Source organism: Ixodes scapularis, unplaced genomic scaffold (genome assembly GCF_016920785.2).
Source record: "Ixodes scapularis isolate PalLabHiFi unplaced genomic scaffold, ASM1692078v2 PGA_scaffold6__148_contigs__length_123643588, whole genome shotgun sequence".
Lineage (NCBI taxonomy): Eukaryota > Metazoa > Arthropoda > Arachnida > Ixodida > Ixodidae > Ixodes > Ixodes scapularis.
The window spans coordinates 63,987,531-64,013,064 of record NW_024609881.1 but is presented as its reverse complement, the minus strand read 5'-3'; the positions used below and the strand labels follow the sequence as shown (position 1 = coordinate 64,013,064).

General features: G+C 44.3%; 1 protein-coding gene across 1 annotated transcript in view; it reads right to left on the bottom strand.

The window, feature by feature from the left end:
- Positions 1–25,287, bottom strand: part of LOC120848654 (hydroxyacid oxidase 1-like) — a 33,713-nt gene extending 8,426 nt beyond the window's left edge. Inside the window, exons 1-7 of the mRNA XM_042294790.1 lie at positions 25,240–25,287; positions 24,964–25,157; positions 12,973–13,127; positions 10,118–10,364; positions 6,512–6,666; positions 5,564–5,655; positions 3,242–3,400 (exon numbers count right to left, since the gene is read on the bottom strand). Coding sequence (XP_042150724.1) covers positions 3,242–3,400; positions 5,564–5,655; positions 6,512–6,666; positions 10,118–10,364; positions 12,973–13,127; positions 24,964–25,157; positions 25,240–25,287 — 1,050 coding nt within the window. The remainder of the gene's footprint in view (positions 1–3,241; positions 3,401–5,563; positions 5,656–6,511; positions 6,667–10,117; positions 10,365–12,972; positions 13,128–24,963; positions 25,158–25,239) is intronic.
- Between the last annotated feature and the right edge of the window lie 247 nt (positions 25,288–25,534).

Sequence of the window (25,534 nt, the reverse complement as noted above, 5' to 3'; positions counted from 1 at the left end):
CTTTTATTGATTTTAATCGAACCGTGACGGCGTATGTGAACCTGTGTAGACTTACAACTTTCTCAAACTAAATAAGATGGGGTTCGGAATAATAATAATAAAAAAAAAAAAATAAAGTGAAAGAGGAAGAAACAAAGCGACAGAAGGCTGCGTCACACTTACAAATATTAGGCATTTCACAAATGGCAATCGTTTCTTTCTGTCGTTATGTTCCTTTCTCTTCCACTAAGGATTACTCTTGTTCTCCACCCAGCCTCGGATGACTTAAGAAAGTGGTAATCCAGTATCACTTACTACGACGAAGTAGTTTCAATGTAATAAATATTTTGTCAGTCATGTCATAAAACAACAGCACGCTTACTTTCGTACAATTGTATTACTTATTTAACTGACTTATACTGGTGTGACATGGGCAACCTCAACCGCGATTAACTCACGTTTAACTGCTAATACGCGTTTCCGCAGTTGCCACGCTATACTCTCAAATAGCTATTTCAGAAATAGTGAAGAGTGCACGTGTGCTGCTCTGATGGGTGTTTAAGATGCCCGGACGCACGTGCGCCCATGACTGAACGGCTTCAGAATGTTGTCCGAAAGTATCGTGTTGCAACTGTGGCTTAGGGCTACTTCCGTTAAGCATGTCCCTGTCATATCCTTCAATTAGAGGGACTGAGTCCATGAAGATTTCTTCAATATATAAATGAGAGAGAATCTGACTCATAGTAAGAAAAGTTTTTTTTCTTTTAAGCATCTTTAGAAGAACTAGACTCTTGATTTAAACAAAATAATAGACGAGTTAAAGTTCAATAAACATCTTTTAGGGGCTATCATGGGTCTAATGAGGTTCTGTTTCTGCAAGCGGACACTTTATATCAGAGCTAATATTTGATCTTCCTAATTCATTTATTTGAGAAAACTACCGGCCAACTTTTTAGGGTCAAGGCATGGTGGTGGAAGGATAACGTCAGAGAATGCTAGTTCGCGTAAATACAGACATGGAAATAAAACAAACAGGTAACTTATTCATTGGCAACAAAGAAAAGCTCGCCGATTGCACTAGCAAACGAAGCAGCAGAAACAAAAGCTGTCAGGCTGTGAGACAACGCGTTCCACTCGCACACGGTTCGAGGAAAAATTGAATGTTTAAAAACATCTTTCTTGCAACGAAACTCACAGTAGTTTTTCATGTTTCTGCCTTGTATCACGGCTATCATTATACTGCAGATACCTGTCAAATTTCAAAGCAACTTTATCATGCATTATGTTATGCAAAAATTTCGAACGTTTTAATTTCCTTTTACGTGATAACTCGGTTAGACCGGATGCTGCATACAACCGTGTCACACGTTAGTCTTTGCCGTACGAATTATAAATAAATCTAAGAGATTTTTTAATGCTTTCCAACTGATCATCATGCGATTGTGAATGAGGGTCCCATAATATATCAGCATATTCCAGCAGAGGCCGGGTTAGAGATTTATACGCCGTGAGCTCCGTCTCAGAAGTACAGCCCCCGCAATATGAAAGACCCACTGGGAACGCGTGGCCGAAGCGGTGGCTGGCGGGGGCGCTGCGAGTGCTCCGGGCAATTCAATTCAACTTCGAGGGGAGGACGCTCACTCGGGACTCAGCACAAACTCATAAGCGCGTTGCGCTTTGACTGAGCCTCGAGTCAGCATCCTCCCCCGCAATATGAAACACCCACTGGGAGCGCCTGGCCGAGGCGGTGGCTGGCAGGGGCGTTGCGTGCGCTTCGGGCAGTTCCATTCTGCTTCGAGGGGAGGACACTCACTCGGAACTCAGCACAAACTGATAAGCGCGTTGTGCTTTGACTGAGCCTCGAGTGAGCATCCTCCCCTCGAAGCAGAATGGAACTGCCCGAAGCGCACGCAACGCCCCCGCGAGCCACAGCCTCGGCCGGGCGCTCCCAGTGGGTCTTTCATATTGCGGGGGACTGTACAGTGGGTCATAGCCCTTCGGTACGACCACAATTGACTGGACGCTTTTGCAATAACCTGTCCAACGTGATGAGCCCAACATAAGCTTGACGTGATTGTAACACCTCGGTATTTATACTCATCAACTACTTCTAAAGCGTTTGAGTGAATGGTACAGGAAAAGAAAAGGGGAACCTTTTTCAGCGTTATAAACATTTGCACACACATCTTAACATTCAAATTCATTTGCCTCTTCTGACACTATCAAAAAATATTTTTAACGCTGTCATCTAAACGTTTTTGATCTGACACGCTAGATATCTGGGAAAATAATACAAAGTCATCAACGAAAAAACGACATTGTATAGAGGGCTTATCTACTCGCACGTCGTTTATAAAAACCAAAAACAGCAGCGGACCGAGCATCGAGCCCTGAGGCACTCCAAAAAGAACAGGTAACTCAGTGGATTCAGCTTTGCCCACACAAACAAACTGTTTGCGGTTTGTGAGGTAAGAATCCAGCCACCTCAGGAGATATTCATTGCCAAGTACTTGCTTCAGCTTATGTGATAACTTCCTATGCGAAACTCTATCGAGCGCCTTCGCTAAATCTAGAAAAATAGTGTCAACCTAACCGTCATTGTCGATGGCTGAGGCAAAGTTGTGGATCGTGTGAAGAAGTTGAGTCACTGTCGAGTATCCTCGTCGGAAACCGTGCTGTTCATCAACTAAGAACGTTTCTGATTCTAGGAAAGTTATGATATGCTTAAAAATAAAATTTTTGAGAACATTGCTACACGTACTTAAAAGCGACACTGGCCTATAGTTGCAAAAACTCTTTTTTTCGCCACTCTTATATATGGGCACTACGATAACTACTTTCCAGTCTAGTAGCACCTCACCCGTTTTTAAACTAGAAAAGTAAATCCAAAAAAGAAACTTGGAACGCCATTCAGCATACTTATGTACAAAAGCATTAGGAATTTCGTATGGGCTACAGGACTTCCTAATGTCTAATCGCAAAAGACTGTCGTTTTGTGTTTGGTTGAATGCTAAAGACTCTTTGCCACAAGGTTGTGGTTAATAGCAAATAGGTTATTTTATGGAAAATAACATTCCGAGGCAAAAATGAAACACCGTCCTCTTCAAATGAAAAAAGAAGCTAATCAACACTTGATAGATGGAGCAGTTTTTTACTGCGTCCTTATCCTAGTCTAAATTGCAGTGTCACTTTTATTGAAAGTACGAAAACGTTTGACCTTGGAAGCACTGAGCTTATGAACCAAAAAAATGCGACGTCTCACGTTGTACGCTAGCCCCCAGAGGGCTGGGCGTCCAATAAACACTGCCTTGGCTCCGAGAGCCAGCGCCTTGACCACGTCAGTGCCTCGACGGACTCCGCCGTCAATGTAGATCTCGACTCGGCCACGGACTGCACTCACGATATCAGGGAGGGCTTCGATCTGCAAGCAGAGCGAGACAAGTGTGGTTGTCATATTGAACAGTAATTGTGCTGCGTGTATGTTTAGACGGCGTGAAGTTAGTAAGCTGAAAATTCCAAATGGGCATCAGGCGTCTCCGTTGTAGATGAGAAATTTGAGCAGTGCAGTATCACATCAAGCCCAAATTTTCTGGCATGCATCACGCTTTGTGATTGTGCACGGCCGCGCCAGGTACGGTGCTTAACCAAATTGAAACGGACAGGTGTGGAGAATTGATCCCTAGACCCTTGGGTTCAGCAGTACGAGCTTTCGTCCACCTGCAGCGAGCTTCGGTAGGTTAGCACACTTAGCACACTCGCCACCGATTTAAAAGAAGAACAAATTGTTAACTTGCATGGAACATACCGCACACCTCAAACACGCATCACATTACAAGTCAGTTAGTTTCCTTGTACGGAGCACTGAAGGTTAATATTCCTACGCAGCGAAAAGTTCAACAAAGGCGTTCGCAAGACGTTCAATTAACTCAAAACTGCGCAAATAATCTAACGTTGGCTGAAATTTAATAATAAGCACCTATTGCATATGTGTAGCTTTTTATATCATTTTATTCTAATTTCTAACGTGTTAAATTTGTGTTCTTTCCCCATTACGTTGAGTTCATAGAGGCAAGAATGTACAAGATGGTAATGCAGAGCACCAAAACGAAAATTGCCGACCAGCATTGCTTTGATAAGATGAAACTTTCTGCCTGTAAACGAACGAAAATTCCATCGACGACAACTTTTAAACGGGGTTTTGTGACGCTAACGGCACTGTGGTGGGCACGACATTCCAGAGATAAGCATGTGTCGACGATGATTATAGGATAAAAAAATTGACTTAGGGTCATCTGCTATCTTGACCGTTTTCGATAAAAGACAAAATAGACTTCCATTCAAGAAATCAAGAGCTGCCATGCTGCTCTTAATTATAACGCCTGTAGGCGAAGTCTGAATGAATGCATTATTCACATGTCGCACACCGGTGAAAACCCTAGCTTGGCCCAAGTTTGGCATTCGTATGGACCTAACTTGCATCTAATAAGGTTCTTCTATAAAAGTGGTAATTACGGCCAAATTACTTTTTTTTAGCCAGATAAACGGTGAAATGTCCCATGTAGCTTTAGTGTTGATTGCCACATAATTGCCAAAATGCCAGATATATAAGCCAAAAATATCATGCGACAACCCAAAACAACCAGCAATGAAACTGGATTCTGATATTTTCTTGGGAGTTGTAGCCTGGAACATTCAGATGGCAACTGAAAAACTGAAAGGTAAAGCCCCATACTTGCATGCCTTTGACTATTTAGGTACAAAGTTGCCAGGCTACGTTTCTGAACAACGAAAGGTGGAGCCTAACTGTGGCGCTTCTGCAGCTTGTGCCCAATATATCTAAATTCTAACCAAAGAAAAGTATCAAGTTGGGTTATTGCCAAACACAAAACAAATTTCGGTCCAAAGAAATCAGCTACTTGGTACAATATTGAGATTGCTCCTAAATCCTCCAAAGCAAAAAGACATTTTGCCAGCATTTTTTTTTATAATATTAAATTGTTCAGACAGCCGATATTTCTTCTGCAAAGGTTTACTAAGCGGGCACTGTTTTATGACATGCCAACTTGCGTTTCCGTTGTAGAGGGACGCTATTTACTAATGGTATCCGACGATGAATTTCCGCATTCCACACCATGCGTTTGTCGTGCGAGAATCCTTATGAAAATCTGCAAACACGAGTCACTGTAATATCTGTCATTCGAATGCCTCGTGCTAAATCTGTTCCTTGAACGCATTGCCATGCGGCACTCGAAGCACAAGTCTCGCGGTGACTCGCATCTGAATCTGTATGCAGGCTCTTTTGTATGATGTATAAGCAGTGTGACCCCGACTTCAGTTCACCTCCAACTTGTAATAAATGTGATTTAAAAACACGTAATATCCGTCAAGATTTTTATTTAGCCGTTGGCTTAATTGTCTTTTTAATATGACCTAAATATGTCAAGCTTGGCGCATTATAATTTCCGTTGTTGCTGCGCCACTAAAACTCTCATCAACATCATTACCACTCCTACACTACAGACTCCTAAATAGCCAACAGCGTATGAAAAAAAACTTAGCCTATAAAAAAGTGACCAAAACGTACTGTCGAAGGTAATCCATCCAGGAGTCTTCCTCCATGATTAGAAACCAATATCGCTGAAACTCCGTAGTGAATGGCTTCCTCTGCATCTTTGGCTGTGTTAGATAAAAAGGTTTCTAATGAACAAAAGCATTTAAAAGTAGTTCATAAGTAATCAATGCGTTCTAGAGGAGTACACTGATAAATTTTATCTGTAAAAGGACTCATTTACATAAATTTTTTTATCTGACAATAAAAAGCCCCGGCGAAAAGCCAGACATTGTCTGCCTTCTACTCTTTCCTCAGTGTGCAAAAATAAAGCAGGTATACGAGGCTAATCCTGCCTTGTGAAATCAGATAGCATTTTTGGCATCCCTAGTATCTAACAAGAGGTAGACTATAATAAAAGTATATTAAATATGAAAACTCCGAGCGGAATTACGGTTCCTAATTTACTAAGAGCAGACTTAGTGAAATCCCTCGGTGTTTGTCTGCGACTGGCTTCTCCGGAGTGGATTACCTGCCACTGCACTCAAGAAACCATCTGTAAGTTCACTTTTCTACAAAGCTCCAAAGCTTCCTATAACGATGAACAATTACAAGGATCCTACCGAATTACAAAGCTCAGGATACTAGGGGACAAAATCAAATGTTTTGTGTGATAGGACAAGGAGCGCAATGTTTCATTCCCGCCGCAAATTGCAATTTTTTAAAATTTTTTGGTCAAATAAGATTTTGAACATTTTTCATTTGCTGGGATTGTTTGCATTTTTAGCCGTATTTGTCGGTCTACGAATTCTGCAAAAAAAGTAAACGCATATTTTTTTTATCGGTTCATCCTCAATATTGCATCTATTTAGACATTCCACCTGTTGCACCTCTGTCACTTCGCCATCTCTAATTATGTTACCTGCCGTTCGGTGATCCATTCCTAATAACCGCCAGTGGACAGTTGTGTGCAGAACAACGAACCTGTACAAATTCCTTTGGCAACCACAGGTAGCTTCGTGATGCTTCTCAACCACGTGACGTCCGCCCAGGTGACGGAAGGATCGTGGAGGTCATCATAGCCCGCCACTTTTGGGTTTGCGTCTTCGTGCCTGGAGATTCCCAAAAAGTTGCCGTGTCTGCGATAAAAGTAGAGTCGGTAAAGCGACACTCCTGGACGTGTTTCCAGGTGCGTCTCAGCTTCCAGGACTTGAGAGCGAAGTTTAACTGACTGATAAAGAAGTGCAGTACCCGAGTCTGCAATGGTTCAGGTAAAAACGCCGGTTATGAAACAAGCTGAGGCTAGTTCACGGGCTTGCGTTTGGTTGCAACCAAAGGCGTTACGCAGCCTTCTGCTCCCTTACGACGAGATAACATACTGGCACCCTCCATGGAGTAGCTCTTAAATACTTGCGATTTTCGTATATTTCTTAACATTTTGCGCGTTATCTTTCCCATTGGTTTACAACAAACTCTGGCAATGTTACAAACCGCCATTTTCCATGGGTCGTACGAACATGATATCTCGCAAATTAAACAAAAACCTTCAATATATAGTTAAATGCCGTTTCATGGCAACATCATAGATGGTGCCAGCGGGACACTGTATTCTTTCGTCGATAGGGACTAGAAGGCTGCCCAACGCACTCGGCTGCAACAAAACACAAGCGTAGGAACCAGCGTTTAAATGGGGTCGCAATTTGCGTGTGGGATTAGCAGACAGCGTTTGACTCATCAGGGAATCGCTGCTCCTTGTTAACCACGTGTGGCGTATAGTCATCATCTTAGTCATTCTACGTCCCATCTCGTTCACGCGTGTTTTCAATGTCCCGGCGCACTGGCGAATTTTGGCGCGACTTAGCGTTGTCCCGCAGCGACCATCAGTTCAAGGTTGGCGTCCCAAGCAGCCGCACCAATTTGCACTTCCACTCGTTCATTCCCAAAACCTGCACAGACTGGAACCACCTCCCCGCCTCCATCGCTTCAATCACCGACAGCAACCGTTTCAAAAGCGCCATCTGCAACCATTTTTTGTAATCTCCCTGCTGTGTTTATGTTCATGTTGTATTTTTTTTTTTTTGCTTCACCACTCCTCTCTGTAATGCTTCGGCCTTGAGAGTAAATAAATGAAATGAAATGAAATAAGTGTTTATGTCAACTGATATAAGTTCACTTTGACGTAAGCTGACGGCAGTCGATGCCACAAAACAAATTTACAATCCTCGGAGAGAAAGAGATGCAGGTACGTAGCCCGCTGATAAAATTGTTGTCTCGCTTTATTTTTTTTTTTAGTGATGAAACGCCTCTTCCCCACCAAAGTGTATTTGAGTACGCCTGCTGTTCACGTTCACTAAATTTAAGAACGGACTTCTTTCAACATATGGCATCGTGAAACGTCCAGCCAGATCAAGATTGTTTTCAATGCCGACGTTTTACGGCCTTTGCTAACCCCGGGTAAATTGCTTACCCGTTCCATGCTTTACGTGCAAGAATTTATCTAGTTGTCTAAAGTAGCCTAGACGAGTTATCGCATTTTTGGGAATGTGTGATATTTTATTTTTCGTACATGAGTTCTGACTCTCTATGCTTTGTACGGTCGCCGCAGTTCGTTTATAATGCCGTCCACATATCTTTGTATTCCAATGACTTCTGCCTTGTGTTATCTTACACGGTTCTGCGGAATCAAATTTTATTTGCAGTGACCTATCTGAAGTAAAGAGAACACAAGAAAAGCAGTACGCTGCCAAGTTGTTTCACTGAAATTCATCTCTATATTTTTTAATCTGGAGCATTGAAGGCTGCGTACTGAAATGACGCCTTCAAAGTAGACGTTAGTCATCTAAAAACCCATTAACCTCTCTTAGTCGGGATCAGTCGCATGACGAGCTTGAAAAAGCATATCACTTGCCTGCACAATTTCACAAGAAGGCTCCCTGCGACGAAGTCTACACCTTGTACAGCATTCGCCTACCCCTCGCCGAGCTCGAAAACCAGGCAGGACGAACTTATCGTCTGGCTCTATAATCATCGAGATATACGCCTTTTGCTCACACATGAAGCCGAACTTGCTGAGCAGGCTAAGTACTTTTTCTTCAAAAGTGGAAGGAGCTGAAAGAGCCACGTTTGTCCTGTGGGCGGAGCTTCAACCGTGCTGTTTTAGCTTCCAAATGAGTATAATATGGAACAACCCTAATCTGGTTTAATGAAACATGAAATTTTTAATGTTTACCGCTCTTAAACAAACCTCAACCAGCTTACTGAGTTATGCGTTTTTTAACTATTAAGTAAAAACTAAAAGTTCACAAACTTTTCCACTCCAACAAACATGTCAAGAAATCTTTCACTACTATCCTGAAAATTCTGCGGATAATTCCACATTGCAATGCGCTGAACCATGAACTGGGGAATTTAATATATAGCGCAAAACTCCAGCCGTTTTAAACAATTCTTTTTTTTTTTAAGTTTAGGCAGCACAAAGGTTTTTTGAGTATTTTTCTTGTGCTGGTGGATAATAGTTTGCTTAGGCACTGGGCCCCCCTTTGGTTTAGATATCACATCGCCTTAAATTTGTTAATTATTGCAACTACTGGTGCAAGTTAGAGGATGATGTTGCTGATGCAAAACTAGAATTCAGCTTAGACTAGCGGTCAGCAAAAAAGTTCTCCAACAGAAAAACAAAGTGGCGCCCGAAACGACATTTTCCGTACTACCTCGTTCTCAATTTTATTTCACAGGATTCATATTCCGACATCTTTTTCAGTTCAAACCAAAAACAAAAAAGAAGAAAAAAAAAACAACAACATAAGGCTAAACGGAATATCCGCGTTCATGCCGTCTTTCGCTTAAAAAAAAAAAAAAAAACTATCTGCAAAAGTGTTTTCCTTCTTTAAAAGCAACCTTCCTATAGCCGCAAAGCGGCAGCCTACGTCTCGACTACTTTTCAAGGCGCTGAAGAAGCGTCAACGAAACGTTCAGGAGCTTACACTCGGCGGACACCAAGTTTGGACAGAAGTTCACGAAGCGCGGCGATTAGACGGGGGCGACGACGACGACGCGCTTTCGTCGCCGAAGCCCAATCGGTGCGTTTCGTAAAGTTTCGGCCTCAACTTTATGTTGTACTAGTCCAGAGACCCAAGTGCGAATTTCGACTTGTTTTGTCTGACGACGAAACCAAGTATAATTTTAATGCATCATCTTCTTGTGTAGTTTAACCAGCTATGGACCTTTGTGTTAATTTCACTCTCAGTGAGGGCGACACAACGCGTTGATGGTGCCTATCAAGTAGCGTGACATGTGCAATGTCACGGCCTTTTTTTTGTTCGATTGGCGCGATTGACTAAGTCAATCAATCGCTGTGGATTCGCCTTTTTAGTATGTGCGTGTGTATTCTGATGTTTCTGAACTTGCATTATCAAATTATTGGCAAATAATGTATATAACCCGTTCCGCTAATCGATTGTCTTCCCATTGTGCGGTGATGCGTGCCTTTTAGGATGGGCAGGTTACTTTGTACATAAGTCTATACAGTTCTGTAAGTTTAAGAGGTGTTGGGCGCCACATAGGTTGAGGAGTTTTAAACACCTGAGGTGCTCCGGTATGCAGAAGTCTGACATCTTGGCAAAGTCAGGCGTCTTTCTCACGGGCATATCGACGGTGAGCACGACGGCGCGGTAGCCGGACCTTTCAGCGCGTTTCACGAGGTCCCTAGTGAACTCCCTGTCCCTGAACAAGAACAGCTGGAACCAGCGGAGTCCCCCTGGAGCTCCTCGCTGCAGGTCTTCGAGGCAGTCGTTGCTGAAGCTGCTCAGCGTCATGAGTGTTCCAGCAGCCTGGGCCGCTGCGACAAGAGGACGTAGGACAGTCAGTTGGCTTCAGCAGAAATCCTACTGTGATCTCCCAACAACTTTCCGCAAAAATGCTTAGGTTTTATTTTTCTCCGCATGTTTGGAGGGTTACAGAAACATTGCCTAGAGAGCAGGAGCCGACGTAGTACCGACATTTCAGCGTATTTTATTGGAGAAGCTACCACTGGGCACAGAATGAGCAGGCTTCGTTTAGTGCAGGGCCTCTAAACTTGTCAAACAGAAACTCGGGGCCGAAGTTGACGAAGCTTACCGATTGGCCTTTTACGATGATGACTTCGCGCTTTTTTCGCCGACGTCCAATCGGCGGGCTCAGGGAACTTTCTGCCCAAACTTTGTGTTTGACGAGTTTGGGACCCCAGGTGGTATGGGCACTTAACTTCGATGGACCGAGAAAGTTCGTACGAATAACGACTCTGGAGACGCGTCTGTTTTCTTTTTTTTTTTTTTTTACAGTGGAGGTGGTCGAATATTGCTTTGGATCGACTATAGCGCAGTGTCAACCGCGGCTTTGACACTTTTATGAGAACCGGTTATAATTGAGAGCCTCCTTTTGCGAGTCGAAGGCTGGCAACGACGCTCTCCTATTCGATTCTAACCACTATGCGCACATGTCTGCTATTGGGACACCCCTACTCCGTTTTACATTAGTTAGGATTATAGCCAATGCTACGATCCGACGAAACCCATCAAGCAGCGCCAAAAGGGCACCGTGATGACATTCGTCGTATTTGTTAGTTTGATCTCGCCGGCTACTCCAGTCCGGCACAAAAAAACAAAAAAAAAACAAAAAAACACACACACACACACACACAAAAAAAAAAAAAAGAAACGAAGGGTTATGGGTCCAACGCTGTGTGAAAAACCATCGAGTTCGGGGGCTTAGAGCGACAAACTGGCAGCTGAAAGTTACCTCCAACCGGCTGCCACCATGTTTCGCATTTTTAACCACCAGACACGTGAGCTTATATTTTTGTGTCTAGATTTTAACGAAGTACCGATAAGAGATAATTGCCTTTCGATCTTTAATAACGGTACCAACAAAATAAGTTATTTTTTTTTTAAATTCAAAATATGCTTTTTTGACGAAACTCGGGCCCCTTCGCAATGCTTCTGCTACGTGCCGTCAGCCGCGGTGCTGTATTTTGGGGTTTTAGCGGAGCTGGGACCTGCCCCTGGGGCTAACAGTATCGAGAAATAGCTTATAACGGTTTTTTAAAGCGGTAGCATAACAAACCTCCGCTAAGTTTTGCGTGAAGTCCTCGGAATTCGGTATGGTTACGTGTCTAGTGGTCAAAATTTTACAACATGGCGGCAGCCAGGGGGGGAGGGGGGGGGGGGGTCACTTTTGCTTGGTGAACAGGACACCAGTTTATCGCTTAAGCCCATTTACCTTGTTGAGCGAAAAAGACAAACACGACGCGCGCCGTGATTTTCCCTTTTGACGCTGCTATCTTGGCTCAAGCGAATCATAGCGTCGGTTGCGGTCACACTTAGAGTGAAATAAACCACAGAACTTTTTAGGGCTTCTCCTGAAAATCAAATCAGCGACTCCTCCTTTTGCGTGGCATTTCACATGCTGATACGCGTCAAAATCATTCTTGGCCTCATCGCTTGAGAAGATACCTACGGAGATCGAGGCAAAGGCAGCAAGAGTGATGTGCGGGTAAATGACGAGTAGGTTGAAGGGGTGAGTGCCAGGCGCCCTTCGAGGGAACGCTCAATTTATTTTTCCGACTTTCATAAAATCAAATGCAGGCCGACGGACGCTCTCAATCTTTGCCGCTGTTTTAAATAAGAAACCTAGTCTCTTAGACCCTTGTGCTCTGGCAAATAGCCGTGACGTCAACAAGTGAAGAGAGGCTTCTAAAAAAAGCCCGTGCCTCTACTTTCCAGCACAACACTCGGAGAGCCAATCATCGGAACTTACAGAAGCAGCTCAGCGAATTACGATGCCAAAACATATTATTAAACCAAAAAAACGCAGCCTGAGTTGTGACATTCAGCAATGCAAGCGTGACGTTTTGCATTGTCATACCTCAGAGAGCGTTTTTTGGTCTAAATATATGTTTTGTCATCGTCATTCTCTGAAGTGCCTCCTTAAATTGGGTGAATGGCTTTCCGTGTGTTGTGTGGGAAAGTAGACGCACGGGCTTTTATTAGATTGATAGAGATCTCTAGTTAGGTAGTCAGCATTTAACAATTAGCATGGTACAATACGCGCGCTTGGGCAATCGCGTGACTGTACCAAAATAATATTGGGCCTTGCAGCAGAGCTACAGGCTGTAAAAGAAGCCTGGAAAATATTTTGGTAGTATCTAAGTCACTGTCAACTTAAAAAAAAAGTCATCGCGCGTCACACGTGCGGGGGATTTAAAATTTACCTATCACTCGTTAGAAAGAATGAAATGAGTATCGCGTGATGGCAAAAACCATCAAAATTAACAAGGTTATAAGCTGCCTGTCAACTACATGCTTTGAGGCATTATAGTTTACATGAGTCTTTGAAGAAGAATAGCTCCTTACATCACCCACTACAACGTGTGACTGAATCACTTAGCAGATGCCGTCTCTTTCACTCACCCTTCGCTACGGCAATTTCTCCGTCCGGATGTGCCATTTTTTGGAACGCCGTTGGAGAGATTCCAACCGGCATGGACAGCTTCTGGTCTCCCAGGAGGGTTACTTCTATCCTCCTTTGAGCTACATTGCGGAGTACTCTCGGCCGCAGGCGCAGCCTGTGGAAACATTATGCAGCCTTGAAAACTGGTTTTGGCTAACGCGTTTGCATGCGACAGACAGCGCTGTAACCCGCTTGTATAGCTTAGAGCGAGAGAACACACTAGAGCGCTTGCACCGTCTGTGAGCTAACATTGAAAGACTTCGTATGACTCAAAACTTTGATATACCGAAATTCCTGGTCTGGAAGTCGCACCCGCCTAAACGCTTCTTAAAAACAAAAGTTCCTACGCAATTAAGCCGCACCTTAGCGTAAGTAGCACACAGTCGTGGGGCGATGCGAAGGATAGCGTGTGGAGTCACAGCGGCTGGGGAGTTAGGCTATGGTGCCTGGATCGCGTCTTTGACTGGTGTGTTTACCGCGGCCACAAAAGTGGTCCTTCGATTTCCGCCTGATGACGTCATAGAAGTGTCATGCTGTCGCCGGTCGCGACCCTGGTGGCGTCCCAACAGTTATGGTGTACGTAGCAGATGCCTGTTCTGCTGCAGGTCGCTTTCCACGGTGACAGTTCACGGAAGCTAGTGCAGCCGGAAGTTGGGACGCCTAACGGGACGCCGTGACGACAGCGACACTCGCGTTCACTCGTGCTTTTTGCCAGCATTTCTACGGCCAACCGCAAGGATCGCGACAGGCAACAGCATGACACTCGCGTCATTTGTTGCCTCATCGGGACCACTTTTGATGTATGGGCGGGATAGGACGCTAAACACACCAGTCGAAGACGTGCTTCAGACACCATACTTAGGCTGCAAACAGCGCCCAAACAGCAAAGACGAGGAAGCTGTAGAGGTGACAAGCGCTCAAGGACAGGCTGAAGAAGCGCAGAAGAATAAGCCATCGGCAAATGATCCGCCTTTCTCTTTTATCGTAAACGTCAATACATGTTGCAAAGTTAAGGAGGCGATGCAACAATTTTTGTACTTTTGGTAAATACCGCTTAGAACTGTTCATTGACATTCATAGCCTATAAAACTCGTGTTAGTTTTTTCCTTTTTTTTTCGCGCAAGGGCATTCGCGGAACAAGTTCGAGAAAAACAAGTAGCTCTAACTCCCTCGATTCGTAGCCAAAACAAACAAGCGGCCACGTGAACTTCAGCCGATTATAGGCAGACTTGTGCTCGTTACTTAAAAATTTAATGGATTACGACTACGAATTACCGAGCCTCAAATGTAATCAATTACCGTTACAAATCACTTTCGCTGAAAAGTTACGGATAATTTTACTCGTTCCGTTACATTTTACTTTCACGTTAGTTTTTCCGTACACTTATCCAGAAAACAAAAATAAAAACAATTTTGATCAAAGTCAAAGTCAAATTGGACGTTTTAGTGATTTATACAGCGTAAGGTTGGTCTGCCAGTAGGGGCGACACTGGTTTACACTGTAGATAAGCAATTTTGCCAGTGCAGTACGAATGCTAACCTGGTGTCTTTAACGTGCACCACGCAGTAGTGATACACGACCGCACGCCGGTACGATGCTCATCCAGATAGAAACGGGCAGGGGGGGGGCTCGAACCCAGGATCCCTGGGTTCTGCAGCGCGAGCATTCGCTCCACGCGCGTCGAGCTGGGTGTGCGCCTCAGCGCACTCGGCCACCGATTTTTTTTTTCTTTATTGCCGGGTTTTTTTACATTGTCAAACAGGCAGGCATATCGCTCAAACCATAGGAAGCAGGGCAAGGCTAAACTAAACCAGTCCGAAGTGACTGGCGTCGGAGGCTAAAATTGTTTCATGGACAAAAGTGCCTCAATGCGCGGAAGCCACTCAGGCTCGCACTTCTGTGCTCTGTTGACTTCAACTAACAGAGATACACTTTCACGAAAATATTCCCGCGCCTCCCGTACATTATTGTCAGCGTTGTGTAGAGCCATTCGGGACTTCCAAATACTGTGCAGACCCAACAGCATAACCAGGTCAAAGGGAAAACCTTCCTCGTTTTTAACCGATAGATAACGGATTTCATTCGCATCCAGGGGGAGGTCCTTCTTCAGGGTACGTTGGAGGACGTCCCAGAAGAAGACCCCATCCCAGCACTCAAGAAACACGTGTTCGACCGTCTCTGGCTTCTTGCATAAAAAGCAGTGATCCCCCCACGGTACAAAAAGTCCCCTCTCGTTTAGCCATGTCTTGACCGGCAGTGTACCTGAATGTAATGTAAAGAAGAAAGTCTTGGTGCCTGCGGGCACCACCATACGCTTAACGCGCTTCAAGACATCTTGCCCTGGGCCTGCACAGTATAAGGCTCTGTATAGAGGTACAGGAAACACAGTATCGCACACAGCCTTATACAATCTTTTCCGAGGAACCTCACTCAAATACTCAACTGAAAAACGAGGTAACAGAAATTTACATGAGGCAACGACTTTTTTTAAATATCCGTGAATACCACCCGACATCGATGACGTGGAAACAATCAACTAAGGCAACCTGCTTGCAACTCTCACTTGACAAACGGTGCGCAAAAAGGGGTCACTTATGTCCCGAAAATACGTGAACCGATTAACAACCTGACGTAAAAACAAATGCGTCAAACTAAGGCCCCCATTGCGTACGCGCCGGAAAAGATTCATCCTACTCGATCGCTCCCACGTGGAACCCCAAATAAACACTGCAAATACCCGGTGCAATTTCTGCACATTTACCCGCGAACAATGCAAAACTTGTAGAACGTACCACAGTTTGCTGACAAAAAACAAATTGCAAACTGTGGCCCGTGCAAAAATAGACAGATCGTACCTCCGACTTTTTTCCACTCTTTCGCGAAGCTCCATTACCTGCCGTCGCCAATAGGGTTCGCTATCGCGATAATTTTCAAGAGGCACGCCCAAATATTTTACGGGGGTGGTCACCCACTGCATGTTGGCAAACGAACTAGGAGTAGAGCTCCACTCTCCATGCCAAAATCCCAGGCACTTGGCCCAGTTAACAGAGCTGCCACTGACTTCGCAATAACGTTTAAGCGTGTGAACGACTTGAACAATACTCTCGCGGTTGGAACAAAACACTGCAATATCATCAGCATACGCTAACACTTTAACTTCGGTCGCATGAAGCTGAAAACCACTGATAGTACTGTTTTTAAAAATACTAATGCAAAGGGATTCTATGTAAATGCAAAAAAGAAGTGGTGACAAAGGACACCCTTGGCGGACGGATCGATTCACTTTTATACGTTTTCCAACCGACTTGTTCACCATAAGTCTCGTCGAGCAACCGTTGTACGCCATGCTGACACCTTCACGGATAACAGTGCCGACGTTTACATGATCGAGAATGGTTAAAAGCAGGTTGTGAGGCACGCGATCAAAAGCCTTTTCCAAATCTACCTGGAGCATCGCAACGCAAGTACGCATTGCGTCGCAGCACTCCAGAACACTGCGTGCTTTGTGGATGTTGGTGCAAATAGTCCTTCCTTTAATGCCGCAAGTTTGATGGAGCCCCACTATTTCCGATATTACGGATTGCAATCTCCTTGCTAAGATCTTCATTAAAATTTTGTAGTCGACATTAGTCAGACTGATCGGCCGATACGCTGTGACGTGCTGCAACTTAACTGCGTCATCTGTTTTGGGAATTAACACTGTGTGCGGCGACATAAAAGATGGAGGCAACATATTCAAATCATATGCTTCATTGAATACCGTGGCTAGGACTGCGGCAATCTCGCGCTTCTGAGTCTTATAAAAAACTGCACTTAGGCCGTCTGGGCCAGGGGACTTTCCCGGGTTTAGGGCTTCTATTGCAAAGACCACTTCCTCTACGCTGATGGTCGATTCTAGTAATTCTTTCGTTTCGTCATCTATGCGCGGCATGAAACCCAAAAATTCATCTTTAAAAAGCTGGACATCTACTGGACAGGACGCAAACAATCTACTGTAATACTCGAAAAATGCGAGTTCGATTTCTTCCTTATCGGTCGTAAGTGATCCGTTCCTCTCTACCCCCGTTATCTCGTTACGCCGAGCATATCTTTTCTCGAGGCTCAGCGCACGCTTAGTTGGCGCTTCGCCTGTTGACCATCTTTCGGCTCTGGCTCTAACAATCATCCCACAATATCGTTCCCGATCTAGAATCTCGAGTTTATCTTTCACACAAGAAATATCATCTTTGTATGCCCCAGGCATTTTAGTCTCTTCCTTTAGCAGTATCCGCAAATTATTACGCAATAACATTTCGTTGCTCCTTTCAGTGCTTTTAAGTACGCCTGCCCGCTCTAACGCTTTCATTTTTATTTCCTGCTTAAAAAGGTCCCATCTCACACCATACCCTAATTTTTTCTGTCTCTCCAGTGTTTCAACTGCGGCCTGCACTTCGACAGTGAAAACGTCATCCTCCAACAGTTTCGCGTTCAATTTCCATAATTCCCAGCTGAAGACTTTCCTGGCTTGGGATTTACTACGCATACAAAAGGAAACTAGACAGTGATCACTAAAGGAAACAGGGTGCACGCGATATTCAAAACATAATGGTATCAAATCTAAAGAAACGTACGCTCGATCTAGACGGGCGTGACTCGACCCTTGGAAATGGGTGTACAGGATTTCGCGGCCATTCCTCAAACATTCCCCGACGTCATCAAAGCCGGACTCGTTGATTAACCTCAGAAGGCTCTCGGTGCTTAAATCGCGATAAGGCGTTGAGCTGGACTTGTCCCCAGCAGAGCAGACGCAATTGAAATCGCCAAGAAAAATAATAAGGCGATCACTTTTGCAATACTGATGCATGAAATCAAAAGCTCCCGCCGCTCATCAACCCTATTGGAGGGGTACACACAAATGACCCTCCAATCATACGATGAAAGAGAAAAATCACATACAGCAAAGCGCCCTGAATCACACTTCGTCACCGCCTCGACTGTTGCACCCAACCTCTGGCGCACTAACAACAAACAGCCCGCTGACGATCCAACCGCGTGACTAACACACACTTCATAACGCGCCGAAAAAGGTCTAACCATGAAGTTGGTCTGGTCCTCACCCTCGACCTTGGTCTCCTGCACAGCGATGATGCCGAGGTCCTGTTCGACTGCTAGCCGGCAGAGTTGCCTCTGCCTCCTGCGATCTGAGAGGCCTCGGACATTAAGGGTCGCTACTCGGACAGGACTTTGTAAGGAGACCATGGGTCAGTGAGGACCAACCCGCCTACACTGCCGTTCACTGCGACAGTTTGTCGCGTGGTCCTCCTCGGTCTGCGCCGGACCGCTGGTGGCCATCCACTCCGCTCCCACCCGACACCATTCTCCACCTGCGCTCGAGCTGACGCAGCCGAAGTTCCTGACCAGTCCTGTCCGTGACGTCTTCGAGCCTACGCTTCGCAGAGCCCAGCTCGACGTCCATCTCTGGCGTGATGGAGACCTCGTCTGGCAATGGCGAAGCACCAGCTGCCCAGCCGGCGCTCCCTGTTGGAGGTACCGTCGAGCGCTCGACTGCAGGTGGATCTGCATGAGCCGTAGTCGACGGCTTGTCCGGCAGCACGGTGTTGTTCACTTCGGGGGAGGTGCCGGAAGCGTCGTTGCTCTTGGCTTGTTCGGCCTGGGTTTTCACGGGCGCGGCCGCTCTCTCCGCCTCTTCCTCGTCCATCATGTCGTCGACGTGGTCTTCGTTGACTCCTCGTCCCACGGTTCGGACGTAGGAGCGGACACAGTCATCACGCTCGTGGCCATACGCGCGGCACTCGGAGCACCTGGGAGTCCGGCAGTCTCGACGTATATGCCCCGTCCTACGGCACCGGAGGCATACTGGGGCCCTCCCAGGCACGACGACCAATACCAAGCCGCCTCCTAAGCGCAGCTGTTGGGGGAGGCGGTCAAGGTTGACACCCTCCCGGAGTACCAGCCGCACTATCCGGGTGGTAGACTCGGCTCCCTCGAAGCCCGGCACCTTCCAGCGATCGGACGCGACGTCCTTCACCTCGCCGTACTCCGAGAAAGCCTTGCGAATGGTGTCGTTCGACATGTCGAACGCCACCCAGTGCAGCTTGATGCGCACCTCTTGCCTGGAGGGGTCCACGACGATGCAGGTGCGTCCTTTGACAGCGAGCCGCCCTGCGTTCACCAGCTTGAGCTTGGCCGCGTCGGTCCTCAGGTCAAGCAGCCAGACATGGGACATCTGGTACGCCCCCATTCCGGCTACCTCCCTGAGGACCCCCAGTTCGTCGAGCGGTTGCCGGAAATCCTCAATCCTGTATGGCCTCCCGGCCATGTCGCAGTGAAGGACGACCGCTTTCTTCATTGAATCACCTGATGGAAGCTGGGGCAACAAAAACCTGTACTCACTTGAGCCGGGAAAAACAGAATCACCGCGGCCGGCGAGGGCCGTTATCGCCGCTCCTTCGGAGCTCATGATTTCACCTCCGTGCGCTCGCGCGTTCGAAAATGGAATGACTCGGCCACCGATCCCCCAATAACACTTTTGATATTTTTCAAAATAGTTCTGCAACACTACTTTTCATCTCTCGTACGCCCGTATTATGCTAGTCCTTGTAAAAATAAAATATTGTATTTAAGAGAAAGAGTGTAGGTGCACTCCGTTCACCTGTAAGCTGACAAGGCACCGAAAGCTGCAACCACACCAGCCACCCCGCTAGCATACGGCCACCGGATACGGCGGTTACAGGATATTGATTGTTCATCGGTTCTCACTTTCTTACCAATATTCGTGGAGGCCAAGGGAGGGAAGGGCATAGAGATCGAGAGTAGCGGTGGCCATCGGTCTCACGAAACAATAAAGGATCACACCACTTTTACGCGTTCTCTCTCTTTCTCTGTTAGCACTCCTTGGCCTACCCCCCCCCCCTTTATGTTGACAGTTGACTGTAAAGTGGGTAGTGGACTCGACCACCATGTCTACGCAAGTAAACCTTGAAAAATATCGTCTGTGCCCTCGAAGACGACGCTCTTAGCCTGGCGCCGGGCGCTTTTCAGCCGTGCCTCAAGAGCGTGCTAGAATATAATAGCGCACATCAAAGACGAAAAGAATTCGACCCCCTCGCACGAGGCAACATCGTCTGTTACGCGAGTTGTGAACCCGCTATTTGAGGGGGCACGGACTCGCGTTTGATGTCCGTGCAGGTCGCGGGAGACGTCGAAGAAGTTGGAAAGGGTGAAACGGTGTAAAAGACAAAAACAAATAAACACGAAGAGCTTTCTCCTACCAGGGAGAAGAAGAACCACACGATGGAAGGTGACGGAGAGCTTACTCGGCGTTGTCTTACTTAACATTTGTTTTTCGTATATTTGTACAAGCCTTGCCCGTTTCTCTAGTGGTTCTATTTACCGATCATACATAAAAAGCCGTGTTTTCTTTTCGGCAATGTTTCCCTTCCTGGTGTTTTTTATATTGTTGAACTTGCTCTCGTTATACCGCTGAATGTTCTGCTCGTATTGCTACAGTTACTGTATTATGCTCCTATTTTTTTAAAGTAACGAGTACTTAAAGTAATTCGTTACCAATATTTTGTAACGAAATTACATTACAAATCATTTTGGAGAAAAAGTAACGTTGCAATTATAAAATTACTTGAAAAAGTAACGGATTATAAGTAATCGGTTACTTGTAGCGGATTGCTTACCAAGTTTGATTTAATGCCGCCAAGGTTTATCATAGTTACACGCTGGCGTTGGCAAAGGACACGTTAGACATAATTCGAGCTGAAAAACAAAAATTACGATCTCCACCGCAATTCACCAATGATTACAAGGATTCTTCAAGGATTCTTCGAAGAATCCTTGCACAGGTTGCAAGGATTCTTTGTTATACCGCCTTTTGGGGCTTTAATTGTCATTGAATAGACTGACCTGGTCGACCCACATCTCTCAATAAAAGATTTTTTCCGAATTAGGCTATACAAATCTATAGATCAGGCTAAAGAAATCAGTCCAGACGTAAGCGGACACTCCTTACGTCTGGACTACGGGTGAAAAAGTGTTTGCGCGTAAGTATGATGGCTTGAATGTTTTCAAGATTGTGTGTACGGCTGATTTGGAAAGAATGGCGAAGACGTTTAGCTTTCGCATTCGTCATTTGATACTGTTTAATCACCTTTACGTATGCTGAGTGACATAAATACTTTAATAGTGAGCAATTCAATGATAGATACGGAAATTACAAGCCATGTTTTTCTGCAATTCATCTAAATACCAGAAGTATAAGAAAGAAACAAGACGCCCATGATTTCTTTTTCGATTCCCTCTGCTTGCGCTTTGATGCCTTGTTGTTTACGGAAACATGGCTGCGAGAAGACGAGATACTGCCAAGTTTTGCGAATTACAACTGCGTAAATTTAAACCACGATAAAAAACGAGGAGGTGGAATTTCGATATATCTAGAGTCTTCTATTTCTGTTACTGTTGTGAACAAATATTCTGTAATCAATGCAAATATTGAGTGTCTAGTTGTTCGCATGGAAACAATGTTTGTTGTTGCTCCATATAGACCATTCACAGGAAACAAATCCATGTTTCTTGATTTCTTTGTCAACCTGCTTAATTTTCTTTGTTTAACGAAGCACTCTTTTATGGTTATGGGTGATATAAACATCGACGCACTTGCAAATGAGTCTCACACGACCGATTTAAATGACCTCATTTTGTCCTATAAATGTTCAAACGTGATATCGCTACCAACCAGAATAACAAGCGAGGGTGCCACATAAATAAACGTTATGTATAGCAAACTGTGCTGTACCCTGGAGTTTGCACACAGGACATTAGTGACCACCTGCCCATTTTCTGCCTAAGCCGCCGTCCGAAAAAAGGCAAAAAAATTGACCCAGTTAATTACTGCTACCGAAAAATAAATGAAACAACACATAGCATATTTCATGAACTCGGTAAGAGTTTTGATTGGAGAGACGTTTACTTAGAAGAAAGAGCAGACACTGCTTATAGCAAGTTTTAAGTGAATTTAAGAAGTTATATGATTGTGCATTTCCTATAGTACAGGGAAAAAAGTCAAAACCCAAACTCCGTAAGCCATGGGTGGACGACGACCTATACAAGAGAATCAGAATAAAATATAACATGTAGCATTGTTTCGTGAGGTCGCGTGATAAAGCGCTGCGGAGTGAATTTAAAAATAAAAAAATCAGGAATAAGCTTAGTTCCGACCTTAAAAGGGCAAAATTTGAATACTTTTTGAGCAAGTTTGATAGTATTTACAATAACCCGAAGAAAGAGTGGGAAATGGTTAATAGCTTAACAAATAAAGACTATGTCCGGTGTGGTGTGGATAACATAACTATAAACGATAGAAATATAGGTGGTGAGGAACTTGCAAATACCCTGAATGAGAATTTTATAAACGTTGGTGCTCCGCGAGAAAAGGAAACTGATAGTAAAACCAGTTCCACAAATAGAACTACAAATATCTCAAGCCCTATAATGGTCGAGCCTACATCCCCATGCGAAGTTAGTAATTTGATAAAAAAAAATATAAAGACAAGTGTAGCGGCTGGGGCTGGCGAAATAAAACCCTTGCCAGTTAAAATGGTGTCAATTATAATAAGCCCAGTCCTGGCACATATTATAAACAACATGTTACAAAGAGGAATATATCCAGGCGAACTCAAAGTCGCAAGGGTTAGTGCGGTGCATAAAGGGGGAAACAAAAATGACCTAGAAAAATACCGACCAATATCTATTCTGCCAATATTCTCAAAAATATTTGAAAGCATGATAAACGTTAGATTGCAAAGGTTTTTTTTTCAAGATACAACGTAATCACTAGATCTCAATATGGTTTTCAAAGGGACAAATCGACTGAACTTGCTCTTACGAATATAAAAGACATAATTATAACCAACACCGAAAATAAACTATATACACTCGGGTTATTTCTAGATTTGAGCAAGGCCTTTGATTCGATACAACACAATATTTTACTGTCAAAATTTCAGACGTGTGGTGTACGTGGCGTAGCGTCTGACCTAATCAAGTCCTACCTCCGAAATCGTAAACAGTTTCTACATGTCAATAACGCCGCTTCTCAGCAATTAGAAATAAAACATGGAGTGCCCCAGGGCTCAATACTGGGCCCTCTACTGTTTCTCATATATATAAATGACATAACAGACATCACAAATTTCCCACATATGGTGATGTACGCTGACGATACCAATGTTTTCTTCTGCAGCAATAGAAAACCGTCCTTATAATAACAGGCAAATGATTATCTTCAAAAACTTTCAGACTGGCTGCAAACAAACACGCTTAAACTAAATGCGGACAAAACAAAGTATATTATATTTGGACCTATCAATAAGCACGACAATAGTGTAATACATCTGATATATAATAGCACTCCCATATCTCAGGTTATAGAACAAAAGTTTATTGGCGTCTGGTTTCATGAAACACTTACTTGGAACACTCACGTAAACAAATTAAAAGGGGACCTATCGGGAACACTAGGCTGTATATATAAAATAGCAAATTTATTACCAAAGTGGCTTATCAAAAACTTATATTACTCTTTGTTTTACTCAAAATTTTGTTACTGAATTATGGCATGGGGGACAACCAGTTCCACAAATTATAGCAAATTAATTATTCTCCCGAAAAAGGTTTTGCGCATTTTCGAAAACTATCAAGGAAATGTTCGTGATTTTTATAGCAGTCTATATTTTTCAAAACATAACATGCTTAAAGCAAACCAGATTTATTACTTTAAACTTATGCAAACAATATACAAAGAAAAACTCTATCAAATGAATGAAGTGCCACCGCAACCCTATATTTTCAGAAACGCCAAACACAAGACTCCTAAGGTCAGGGCAAATTATGGAAAACGAAAACTAAATGATCAGGTTCCTACATAACTAAACATTTTTGAAGGGCGTACTGATTTTACAGTGTCTTTTAATAAATACAAAAGTAACGTCAGACACACCCTTGTACACAACGATATATATTACGCGTAGTAGAAATTGTTTTGTTTTTGCGCCTACAAATATTGCAATGACGAATGTGTTTGTTACATGGCTGTAACTTTTTGTGTACATATCTTTTGTGATTTTTTTTTGCTCCTTTGATCATTTTGTGATTATACGTCAGTGGTTACGAATCAATGTCGTACAAATGGTAGTCATCTTTGTGTTGCATTATCTAGCTGGGTTTAGAATTTTAAAACCTTTTGCGAATTGTTTTCTATTTATTTTGCTCCTTTAATAATTTTTTGCTGCTTTGATGATTTTGTGATTATACGTCAGTGATTACGAATCAATGTCGTACAAATGATAGTCATCTTTGTGTGGCATTATTTAGCTAGGTTTAGAATTTCAAAACGTTTTGTGAATTGTTTTCTTATTTTTTATAATATTGTATTCATCTGAGGACAGATTAATCCTTGTTTATATTTGTAAAATAATTTCTACGATTTTGTGCAACAAGTGTGCATGTTTGTAGCTAAGTAGATATATGTATTTTTGTTTACTTTCCTTACGCCTATGGCAACTAATGCCTAGTTGGGCTGTAATGAACTGTGGGGGGTAGAGGCCCAGTCAGGCAGAAATGCCTTTTGTCTCTACCTTCCTACCGGGCCTGGCCCGTGAGAAACCAAATAAACTTTAAATAAACTTCAAATGTAAGAACATCTTTCCACGTCAGCTTTTAATTTAAGAGATGAGGCACGCCATGGGTTCCCACGGGGTCGGGCCCGAGCCTGGCCAGATCAGGTAAGCATCCCATTGGGCCGGGTCAGGGCCGAGCATGATCGGGTGAGCATCCCTTCGGGATGCTCACCTAGTCATGCGTTTGGGTCGAGTAAGACTAAGATTCAGCGGGCACGGACCGGGCCGTGCCACAAAACGTGAACCCGTGCAGTGCGCTACCATACCTGGAGAAAGCCGCGACGTTCTCCCCAAGTGTCTGCTCCAGTCCGATACCGCTGTTGTAAAAGGCCCGGCCGGTTGCATTAAAGTTAGAGGTTCCGAGTCGCTCGATGTCTTCGATCGTAACCACCACGTCATCTTCACTCGCAGCAGACATCCTCGTAACGTTTAACTCGACCGTTCTACTGCTATTCGGCTTCTGGGTTCAGAGTAGATCAGCTATTGAGGTTGGAAATATTCCGCCAGACGCAACTGTTTTAAAACAGATGATATACATTTACAGCGTTCAAGTATACACCAATCAGGCCCAAGCGATGTGATCTGCACATGTGCCCGATGAACTCAAAACACCGGAATTCCTCCCGGGGCGTCACGGGAGTAGAAAAGCGGTATCGCAGTAAAGCGGCAAAGCGAATAAATCGCCCTTTAGTCAATTGTAACGAGAAGGAGTCTCCTGATAGGCCCAGTAAGCTGATGACGCACTCTGTTGTCTGCTTGCTTCAGCTATCGGGAGATGGAGCCTCAAGTTACACCCATCACTGAATTCGTCGTCTGCGAGTACTATCGTTTGTTAGA